This window comes from Heptranchias perlo, chromosome 7 (assembly GCF_035084215.1).
Source record: "Heptranchias perlo isolate sHepPer1 chromosome 7, sHepPer1.hap1, whole genome shotgun sequence".
Lineage (NCBI taxonomy): Eukaryota > Metazoa > Chordata > Chondrichthyes > Hexanchiformes > Hexanchidae > Heptranchias > Heptranchias perlo.
Window position 1 is genome coordinate 56,879,843 of NC_090331.1, and position 11,976 is coordinate 56,891,818.

The 11,976-nt window shown below is 38.4% G+C and overlaps 1 protein-coding gene across 16 annotated transcripts in view; it reads right to left on the reverse strand.

Moving 5' to 3' along the window:
* The window catches only part of ttn.2 (titin, tandem duplicate 2), a 373,025-nt gene extending 365,431 nt beyond the window's left edge, over nucleotides 1-7,594 (reverse strand). For all 16 annotated transcript variants that reach the window (XM_067987638.1, XM_067987650.1, XM_067987647.1 and 13 more), the window contains exons 1-6: nucleotides 7,382-7,594; nucleotides 5,749-5,852; nucleotides 4,977-5,180; nucleotides 2,107-2,394; nucleotides 1,922-2,010; nucleotides 1,595-1,818 (exon numbers count right to left, since the gene is read on the reverse strand). In XM_067987638.1, coding sequence (XP_067843739.1) covers nucleotides 1,595-1,818; nucleotides 1,922-2,010; nucleotides 2,107-2,394; nucleotides 4,977-5,180; nucleotides 5,749-5,839 — 896 coding nt within the window. In that variant the 5' untranslated portion in view covers nucleotides 5,840-5,852; nucleotides 7,382-7,594. The remainder of the gene's footprint in view (nucleotides 1-1,594; nucleotides 1,819-1,921; nucleotides 2,011-2,106; nucleotides 2,395-4,976; nucleotides 5,181-5,748; nucleotides 5,853-7,381) is intronic.
* Nucleotides 7,595-11,976: the final 4,382 nt, after the last annotated feature.

An 11,976-nucleotide genomic window follows, 5' to 3' on the forward strand; every position in this document is an offset into this window, starting at 1 on the left:
ACTGGTTCAGGCCCGCCTGGAGTAATATGTACAATTCGCTCATCATACTACAGAGGCTTTGGAGAGAGTACAGCGGAGGGCAACTAAACAGATATCAGGGATTAGCATTTGAGCTAAAGATGAGACGAAGGCAGCTAAGAATGTTTACACTCTTAATGTAAGAAGAATTGAAGAAAGGTGGCTCAGGGGAGATCTTATTAAAGTTTTCAAGATTCCAATGGGTATAGATAAACTGAACTGTAATAAAATGATTCACATAATAAAACTCTATAACCTGTGGGCATGAGGTCAAACTCAGAAAAGAAACAGTGAACAGGCAGTTCAGATTATCCACTTCACACAGACAGCGTTTGTGGAATATACTATCCAGGAAAACAGTGGTGACACATGTTGGACCTAAATTCAACAATGAACTGGATAGCTTTTTGATGAAAGAAGTGATTGAGAAGTATGCTACAATACTTGCCTTGCACCATCATCCATTTTGGCATTTAATCCCTCCTGCACTTAAAATAAAATAATGAGGGGCATAGATAAGGTCGATAGTCAAAATCTTTCCCCAAAGGTAGGGGAGTCTATAACGAAGTGGAATAGATTTAAGGTGAGAGGGGAGAGATACAAAAGGATCCAGAGGGGCAATTCATCTCACTCAAAGGGTGGTGAGTGTCTGGAATGAGCTGCCAGAGGCAGTAGTAGAGGCGGGTACAATTTTGTCTTTTAAAAAGCATTTGGACAGTTACATGGGTAAGATGGGTATAGAGGGATATGGGCCAAGTGCAGGCAATTGGGACTAGCTTAGTGGTATAAACTAGGCGACACGGACATGTTGGGCCGAAGGGCCTGTTTCCATGTTGTAAACTTCTATGATTCTATGATTCTATGCACTCCACCCTATCAGAGACCTTCCCTTTTGTTCTTTCGTCCGCTCCCCCCCCCCTCTACTTTCCCTGGCTCTGTTCTTGCTTAAAAACTGTTAAATCTTCAACTTCTTCCAGTTCTGACGAAAGGTCATCGGCCTGAAATGTTAACTCTCTTTCTTTCTCCACAGATGCTGCCTCACTTGCTGAGTATTTCCAGCATTTTCTGTTTTTACATGCTACAATACAGTATGGTCGTTTTGAAATTTGGCACTGGCCAGATGGACCACAATGGCCTCTTCTGGTCCTGAGCATTTCTACATTCTTCTATCATTCCAAAATAACTGTCATTCCAGTATACTACTGATTTGCTTTGCAAAACAAAAAAAAAATTAAATTTGAATTTGGATTTCATTGGATTAAATTAGGAAATCTTTTGCATCCAACAAATTGTAGGATTTCAATCTAGATGCCATAGCCTCTACTGATACCAGATAGCACCATGAACCTTAAACTCTGACCAGCAGATAGATTCCTGTGTAAAAATAAGTTTAGCTCCATGCACTTGTAACTTTGAATGAAACCCAATGAAGGTTTGAATGATGAATGGCATCATTCCTTTAAAAATTCAGAGAACTTTTGATTTTTACACTATTGTTCCACATGAACTACCAGTTAACAAATGCAATAAGAAAAGTGTTTAAATGTTCTGATATGAACATTTAAATTTTCCTTACCTGACAGGTGAAGGTGCTGGGGCCCTGACATGACGAACAGGAGATGGGGATTGTTGGCGAGTCACTTGTATTTTGCCAGCAGCAGCTGGTGGAGTTGGGGACCTGGACGTTGGTTTCGGTGGGACGCGTGGAGGTGTCTTATGATGCAAATGCTGCACTACTGTCCTGCCATCAACAACCATTTCAATTGTTGAAGATCTGGCCTCATAGTGAGCTTCCATTTTCTATAAATATAAATAAAAAGGAAATTTATATTGGCTTATATTCAATTACAACAAATAAATTATTGTAAAATTAATCTCAGAGTGAAGATCAAGTACAAGATACCTTTTCAAGTTGGGTTTGTCTTGCCTGGGAAATTTCAGCAGAAGTAATAACTGTCTTTGTCTTTTTGGCAGGTACCACTTCATCATCAGCTATATAAAAGAAATATGACAATGGAAGTGTTGCAATTAATTTCGGAACTGTACAAGTACTATTTTGACTTGCCCAAATAATCAACAAAAAAATACCTTGGACGAGGAGCTCGGCTGTAGAGGTGGCACGTCCAACACTGTTTGTGGCAGTCACTGAGAAGGTTCCAGAATCCTCCATATAAACTTCAGTAATTATTAAACTGTACAAATCACCATCTTGTACAATCTGGAAGTCGGGAGAACTCTGGATTTCTGCTCCTTCCCTGTAGAACTTCACCACAGGTGTAGGGATTCCAGTCACACGAACGTCCAGTCTAACTTTGGATCCTTGTCTCACAGTCATGCTTTGTAGTCTCTGTATAAAGTTGGGAGGCGCTGTTTCTGCTGCAATAGGTTAAAAAAAATTACCAAGATTAAATTCGTAGCGATTTTGGATTAAGTTATTTGGCATCAATCTATATAATTAGAAGTCCTGCATATAGTGCACATCACTGTGCACTATATGCAATGAGTCACTAGCATAAAAACTGTCAACTTTTCTGATTAGTCTTGCTTTCTGTCCCTAAATACTTCTTTTACTATCATCCCATAACCATGATTTTTCCCTTCTGTGCCTCTTGGGTCTCTCTACACATGCGGTCTACCCATGTCTTCACGACTACTGATCCATGCCCAAATATCAGGTATATTACTATGGGGATAATTGTCACCTTCACCATTTGGGCGGTAAACTGTTGGAGTGGTTCTCCTGTCCATTATAGAATCTGTCTGATTTTAATTTCCATATGGAAATTAAATCAGGCAGACTCCGGAGCAGGCTGGCAATCGGTACTGCCAGATTACTGCCCAAGTGAAGAAGGTGAAAATTACTCCCTATATCTCCACTTTGTGAACATCACAGGAGATCAACTAGTTCAGTTTTATTTTTATTGCATTTTTAAACTCAGGCTGAAGAATGTTAGTGCTAGTGAATAGAGAATGGTAATTTTACAAAATCATGCTCCCAGCACGGAGCATCATCCATTGGGAACACATATTGGGAATTCAGATGAATATTTCCCATGATTTTCCATTAAATAATTTTTATGGATGGAAAATTGTTGGGATGAAACATCTCTATTTCCAATATGCACTCCTGACAGCTGAGGCTCTACCTTGGCAGCACGATTTTGTAAAATGATTCCTAAAGTGCCAGCATCAAGAACTTCCAAATCAGAGCAGGTAAATGTAAAGCTCCTTTTGTTCTCCAAAGTGTTTTAGCAATTATCTTAAAATAAGTACCCCTATTGCACCACTACCATTTCCTACATCAGGAAACCTTGTTGCATCTCTGCAAGAGATCAGTGGTTTAGTGCCAAATTGGGGGTAGTATTAGGCAATGAATCCAAACCAGCAGGAATTCGATTGAGATCTGTCGCTGATTTTATATATACCATTACAACAGAGAGAGGGGAAACTTCCAATTAATCTTGGCTAGATTTGAACCTGGGTCCCAGAGGTGAAAGGCAGCACATTAATTAACTACTCTCCTTCATTTCCCAACTTCATTTCCTGATGTTATGATTAAGCTAGTGATTTCTGAGATATGTCCTTTATATGCAACCAAATTATCATGTTACAGTGAAATTGTTTTTGAAAAATTGCAAACATTTATGTTTAATGTTTAAAAAATTCCAAGAAACTAATAACAAATGTGGTAGAAGATGTGCTTTACCGGTGAACTCACAAAGTTTGGATACAGTGCAATAAGATTGTTATTTTACAACAAACGTTGGAAGTTCAAAAGTTTGAAGGGTAATAATGAAATGAACCAGGTGCGCCAGTGAAAGTATAACAAATTGAGATTTAGAAGGGAGAGCAAGACCACAGTATTTGCCCTACTCGTTCCTTGATAGTACTTAATCTTATATAAAGATAGCAAGCATGGGGGATTCTAATGCTTCATCTTCTGTATTGGACTCATTTGTTAATTGCGTTTATTTACTGCCTTGTCACTCCTTATCCTCTGAAGTGCTTCAAATAGGATGAAATACTTGAAATACAGTCGCTGTTGTTATGCAGGTGAATGCAGCAACCATTTTGCCCACAGTAATGTCTCACAAACAGCAATGAAATGAATAACCAAACCATTTATTTTTGGTGGTGTTAGCTAAGGAAGGAATGTTCTCCAAGACCTTTACCATTCTCTTTACCATCTGGAACAGGCCTCATTTTAATATCTTATCTAAAGAATGGCATCTCTGACAATGCAGCACTCCCCACAGTAGTGCACTGAAGTGTCAGCCCAGATTATTTTTCAAGTGGTTGTATGTTAATTTCAAATCTATTTTAATTCATAACCAATTAGTATCCAGTCTGCAATGCATTTGGAAATATAAATAGGAATCCAGTACAGAATTCTAAGGATCTAATGTCAAAGCCGACAATATCCCATTGCATATTTTTCAAAATAAAACCAAAAATGGAAAACACACATTTGGGAAAATTAAAAAATGGAATGATAAAATATTGTTCTTTAAGAGAAGTTACAGCCGTGAAAATTCATAAAGGGGCAACTTAGTTGTCCATTTTAAAAAGGAAGGTGTGGTGTTTTTTGTTACGTATTAGCTAAAGATAGGGGACATCCGCGGTGTACGTAAAACCTGACGGCGAGTGTAGTATTTTGAAACTATTAAAAATTGTATTTTCAGACTATTAAAAAGTACTGTAAAACCCAGCAATCTCAACACCAAAGAGTGTATAATTACCAGAAGCTCCTGTAGAGGGGGCTCGTAGTGGGCGTTAAACTTAACGTCGTCCCCATTGCAAAAGGGGCCGGGCCGACCGGCGAACCCTCCCCTTGACTTTTTTTTAAAAATGAGGAATTTGCACTCCCAGAATATTTTCACTGGAGTCTTTCTCCTCCCACTCCCCTGTCCTGCTGTAATTGCAGCAGCGCCATGTGGTTGCTCTGTGCATTTATTTACCTGTCACCAGCAGCTCGGCGGTACTAGTCGCTTGTCCTGATCCATTGGTGGCTCGTAATGAGAACCTGCCGCTGTGCGCAGGCGACACATGAGAAATAGTCAGCTTCGCGCGGCCGTCGCTGAACGAAATCTCTGCGCCTGGGAGAGCAGCAGTGGAGAGAATCTGGCCATCTCTGAACCAGCTCACCTCAGGAACTGGCAAACCTGACAACACACAAACACAGGGCTCCAGAAACCGATCCACCCACACACATAGAATACATAGCATGCAATAAATATAAAGATAGAGAGAAACTGAAGTCCTTTATAAGTAGAAAATTAAATATGGGCGAAATAATTTACAGACAAACGAAGAGAGAAATATTTAAGTTTGCATTCCTCTGATGTGATTAGCTAATAATGCTCCGATGAACACCAAGCTCTTGCCCAGTTTGCTGAGATGCGTATCTATTTACGAAAGCGCATCTTGACAATACATTGAGCAATAATAAAATCAAATTAATTTTTTTTTACAGAATTGAATATTTTATGTCGTTACGGGTGTGAAGAAACTATGGTGGTAAACAATTATTTTACTGCTTCCTGAAATAAATATAATCTACAAGCACGTGTATTGAGTTATATGGAACAACAAAGGTGACTAAAGGTCGCCACTCGAAATCTTAAAATGTTCCCCCCCTCCCGCCTTTCAGATCCTGACCGATTTTAATTTCCAGCCTTTTGTGTCTGTTTGCGTTTACGTTGCATTTACAAAAATGACTTGATAACTTACCACTAATATGCGCTTCAAAGGTTGCGGCACTACCCTCAAGTGCCACAACGCTTTGAAGCGGATGTAAAAAAGTCGGAGCTTGTGTTGTCATTTTTATAGGCACCCTAAAAAAGAAAAAGATGGATAGTTAATAACGTTGCATTTCTTTGAATGTGTCCGTGTGCATTATTTTAAAGGATGAAATGAATAAACATTTTTCTTAAATCATTTTCTGTTCTTATTCTGTCATGGGCTGGTCATTAGATTGGTTTGGGTAGTGGAAAGAAAGCAACTCAGTTTTGATGATGGCGCTACAGAGCAGGAGCTTTTCGTTTCAGAATAATTAATTAATTATGAACGAGATTTATTTTTGTGTATGCATACAATTTGCTCTTAAGAGTTGTTGGAACATGTTTAAACTTGTGTACTCAGTCTACCCTGGCAGAACTTTACTTTTTTTTAACATAATCGATTTTATTTTATTATGTCGATTCAGTGAATATCCATATGAAATAAATTTGGACTATGAGTCATCTTAATGCTTGAACAAACACCACTGATAACCTATGAGATGCAGACATAGCTATTTATGATACGATTCTATAAAAAAACTAACACTGAAGAGCAGGGCAACTGGTATGGAATGCTTTAAAAGATGGTTAAATAACCCAACAATGAGGTGATGTATACTATTTCTATGTTGGATCACTTTGCTATGTTGTAGAATTTTTTTGCATCCTGCTGTCAATTAATAAATACATTTCCAGATGGAAATGAACAAATTAACAATTTATCCAAATTATGTTTTAGTTGTTGAAAATCTTTATTTGTTCCACTTTTATCTAAATTTCCTACAACTTTGGTCCTAACTAAACAAATGTAGAAATGTAGAAATCTGTTCTTTAAGTAAAGTTAATTTACACCACACTAAAAAAGAACACCATTACTCCCCAAATATTAGTTTAAATAAAAACCCAATGAGATATATAATGTAGTTACAAATTAAAGGAGAGAGAAATAAAACTACTTTATATTCAGAATTCCACACAAAAAAAATCAGCTGCTTATTACAAAGTAAATGAATTTGTAACATCTTATAAATATGATCCTTAGTTTCTTTAGAAGTAAGAATTAACAAGCTTGTGACCTAAAGCTGTGTTCTAAATTTAGCCAGATGATTTTGATTGACAGTGGACAAGTGTGACATAGCTGATGGTACAACTAATAGCTCAGTGCTGATTCCCTTAAAAAGACATCACTGACTAGCTGATACCAGATGCATATAATCAGTACTATTCTTAGCATGTCTTAATTTATCTGTCAATAGCATAACCTTGAAAACTTCAAACTACAGTCCAAACTTTCTAAATAATTTAGATTTCGATCACAGAATTCAATTTGTCTTAATATTTAAATATTAAGTATTGTTCAACAAATCCATTTCACACACAAAATATTGAGTAGCATTGTCTAGGGTTATAAATGATTTAATAAGGTATAGATAAATATATTTTAAAGTTGTTTTACTCAAACTTTTACTGGGAAAACAAATATTACAAGAATGTATTTATTGCTTAACATACAAAATCAGTTGAATTAATTGTAATGCAATGAAAACAAAATGCTGCTTTAGAAGAAATACAGATTTACTAACCTGAATTTTCAAGCGTGCCTAGAATTATAGGGCTAAGCCCAAAGTTTTAAAGCTTCGGAAACTACCTCCTTATTCAGAATTTTTCCAACAATCCACTGAGAGAATGGGACTTTCCTCTTACTAAAAGGAAACAAAACTACACGGAGGTTGTGGATGGACTAGGTGTAGTTTTAGTTTCCCATGCAATCCCTACACCCGAGGCGAGGCTGGGAATGCCTGAGCCGCTCAGAAGTGCTAACATGGTGGTTTTACCTTATATACCACAGCTCTGCTGAAAGTATGCAACATAATTTCTTAGACACTTCTGATTGGCTATTACAGCAGGGCATCATGGGATAATGAATCCATTTTAGGCAACCCAACACTGCCAGTCACTTTACTTTTATGCAGACAGTGCTAATTTTGGCACATTATTTCTGAGTTTTCAATTCCTATGGTCACAATAATTAGATTCAATTCAAATACAGTCAGCACTTTTATTTGTTCTTTTCTTGATCTTTACTTTTGTATATTCCAGTTAGCACTTAACTGATAAAGAAAAAATCAAACCCTTAGCAATAGTGCATGTCTTAAAGCAGAAGTCCTGTTACCGTCAATCATTGATGACACATTGAAACTAACAACTGCATCTGTCAATCACCAAGTCAAATGTTTCATTTCAAAACAGCTAATCAAGGGTATTATTTTAAATAATTGTGTTGATCAGTAGTGTTCGCTTTGACACAGACAATCCCATTTCATTATAGAATTTCACATTTGATTTTTGTTGCTATTACTACTGCAGAAGTTAAAATGAAAGCTATTGACCAGGTATTGCAAACAATTCAAAAGTGCAAAATATATGAGGATGTGTATTTCAATCTCATTGTAAAAAAGGACTGAATCTAATTTGTGTTATCTGCAGCAATGGGTTTTATACAAAGGTTATAATATTAATGACAATATTATGAAAAACAAAGTTCCTGATTGAATGTATGCAAATGTATTTCTTTATAATTTAAAAACTATGAAAGATTGAACAAAATAAAGAAAATGCACATAGTAGCACAATAAATGTCAATAATTATTTCTCTACCATATCAAACAGAGAAGTGCTGTGGTCTAATTTTGTAGTTAGATGTATACTGCTGATAGCAGCAATGCAAAGACAGAAATTAGTATTAAAATTATATAGAAGTGATCTTTGACATATATCTGCACTGTGGATCCCGGTGGTTGGGAATTTAATAATGAAATGTAGATTACTAAAAAAATGCAATACTTTTCAGACTACTGGAAAACCTAATGTTGTGTATTAGAATATAAGACAGCCCTGACTAAGAAAAGATTGTTTGGTACAACAAGCCCATTTCTTCCACTGTAATTTTTTTCCTATTATGGATTCTACCCCATAAATTTAAATAACCTGAAGGAAGGTTCTACAGAATTTCTCCCCAACCCTCAATAATACTTCAGCAAAACTTCAAAATATTTAACTATCCTAGTAGCCCCAATATTCAAAGCTGGCGAGCTGCTCGCTATGGTCTCAGCATCGCAGAAAAAATTGTTCCATGGAATATTTAACCATCTCTGTCTATACTTCTCTCTATAATCTTCAATCCGATTCTTAACCAGATATTTCTCTGGATCTTTATTGAAGTAGTTAATCAACACAACTTTTAACTTTTTTGCTTGGAGTCTGCTACACATAGCCACTGCTTTGGGGAAAAAATTCTTTGCATCTCCAGTTTCAGTTGAGTATTGTTAGTTTTGTACTCAAAAGAAATTTTGTGAAGCTGCATGCCATTGGTGTGGCATCACACACAGCTAGTGGAGCTTGTGAAATTGGGCCCATGTGTGCACACCTGATTCGTAAGAACATAATGAATAGGAACAGTAGCAGACCATACAGCCCCTCCAGCCTGCTCTACCATTCAATCAGATCATGGCTGATCTTCGACCTCAACTCTACTGCATGCCTGTGTTTACGAGGTGCTATTTGGGGGAGGGGGATTTTTCCTAGATGTTATAAATGGGACAGCCAGGTGGTGAAGATTAGAATACTAGAGCCTGGTCTTCAGTTGCTTCCAAGCCTTTATTCACAGAGCTCCACGTTACACCCACACCACATCCTCTCTTATAAATGGATACAAGAGAGTTCCCAATTGATACGCACCACCTGAATACAATTAACAATAATTGATATAAATCACATGGATACAATTAAAACAGGAGGCCATATAGTCAGCATGCATGGACTTCATCTTAATATGCTAATGATGCATTTCAAGTCCCATGCCAAAATTTCAAAAGTTTGGCAATGGTCCGCCCACACTAATAGCCTCACAAATGAAAATTGAGCACATTAGTGCAAGAGCAGGCAAGTCAATTTGTTGCCTTTTCACTTGCATTTGGATTTTTTTGCTGCTAATATTTAGACAGCTGTACATTTATTATTGTGCTCTCTGTTGCACAAGCCCAAGTTTTGCTTTGCTGCACTTCTAGTTAGTGCCAATTAGCTGCTGCAATTGGGACGATGGGCCTGGCTCTATCAACTCCCATTCTCCTGCATGATTTGGATGAAGAGGACCAGTTCATGATGGGACATCATATGCAAGTTCAAAGACAATTCAGGTGCTATGCATGTATCCAAGACCTGGGTTTGCAGACCATGCCACTCCTACCTGGGTATGTCAGATGTGACAAGTCTTCAGCACCTCTGCTTCATTGCAGATGCAGTTCAGAACTATGCCATCTCCTGCAGCTTGAATTGCTGACCATGTCAAGGACTGGAATATCTCTCACTGTTGCTATGAAGGTCACGGTGCATTAGGTTTCTATGCCATAGGCTCCTTCTAGGCCACCACATGACACATCTGCCAGATAAGGCAGTCTTTAGTTCATTATTTCATCCAGCAAGTGTCTGATGCCATATTTGCATATTTGGCATATTTGCCAATCACCATTCCTGGGAAAAGGAACTACCAACTGCAGAGGGTACAGAACCTTTACCAATTGGCAAGCTTCGCAAATGTTCAGGACATCATCAACGACATCCATGTGGACGTCATGGCTCCTCATCACAACCCCAATGCATGGATGAACTGGAAGGGTTTCCATTTCCTTAATGTGCAGGTGGTTTTCAACCACAACAAATTTATCCTTCCTGTATGTTAATGCCTATTATCTAGGAAGCACTCACAATGCTTTAGTTCTCCAGCAGTTTACAGTGCCTTCATTGATTGACAAGTGGTGACAGAATGTCCAGATGGCTCTTGATAGACCAGGGGTACCAGTTACAACCATGGATTCTGACCCCAATCCAAACAGCAGTGGAGTGTAGTGGAGTCAGTCTCATGCCACCATCCTAGTATATATGGATCCCACTGTAGAGATGCTCAATCAATAATTCCACTGTTTGGAACACTCTGGTTGGGTGCTGCTTTATAATCCAGCCATAATCTCCAGTTTATCACCATCTGCTGTATGCTGCACAATTATATTGTATAAAAAGGGATGAGCATGCAGCTGGAGGATGAGGAAACCGAAAGGGCAACAGACCCACATGAAGAGAGTGATGAAGAGGAGGAGGCAGAGATGGAGGGCCACGATCTGCAGGCAGAGACTGTAGCCCAAAACATAGTGAGACACCTACTCCCATCTCCTAAGTTTCATCTAACTCTCATCTCCAATACATTAGATACTCTACAAATACCACATTCCCTGTTCTAATGCTGATCTAACAAGTTTCCCACTCTTCTAGGCTTTCACCTCCTCCCCAAATAATACTGAAACATCAAAGGAAGAAAAAATAACATTTCAAAAAGCATTTAGTGTCTACAGAAAACTGCCCTTGTCTTTTTCCTACCCATGCTTCCCTTTGATGAATCTTTAAGATTTGCTGAATCAATTTCTTATTGGTGAAATATTCCCTTGCACCGCCAACTGCGATGGAAAGAGGTGAGCCTCATGGAATGGTTGTGGCAATGATCCTCGGGGTGCAGGGACGTCAGATGTACTCCAAGGGACTTCCTTAGTCTTAGGTGATGCCTGGAAGGTTGTGGGCCATCTTTGAGAAAAAGCTACATCATCGTCCTTTTCTGAAACCACACCACTGCAGCTGGGTGGTGGGGCTAGTGGCTCAGCAGGCTGCTATGAGTCAATAGAGTATCTATTTCCCACTGTCACTGCTCTTTCCAAATGATCTTGTGTTTCTAATCCAGACTACACAGTGGGTATCCAAGGTCTCAATGGCAGTAGTCACTGTGACCGTGATTGAAACTTGTTCTGTGTTTGATCCCTTATTGTTTTGAGATATCCCTGCAGATGTCCATGAAGATGTTACTCACTCCACACAAATCCGCTGCAGTGCAGTGATACTCAAGCTGTTTTGCTGCACAAACTTGGATAAGCACTGGATACTGCTTATGACAGGCAAATATTAAAGTTAAACCTAATGCCTTGTGCTCTTGCATTAAATCACATTTGAATGCAGGGTACCAATCCCTTGGTAATGCTGTGGGGATATAGCATTGAGCTCATAGCCTCCTCCAGTCTATCATTTCCGTCTCCTGCCCTCCATTTGCACCGTCTCATCTGTGAATAATACTTCACCT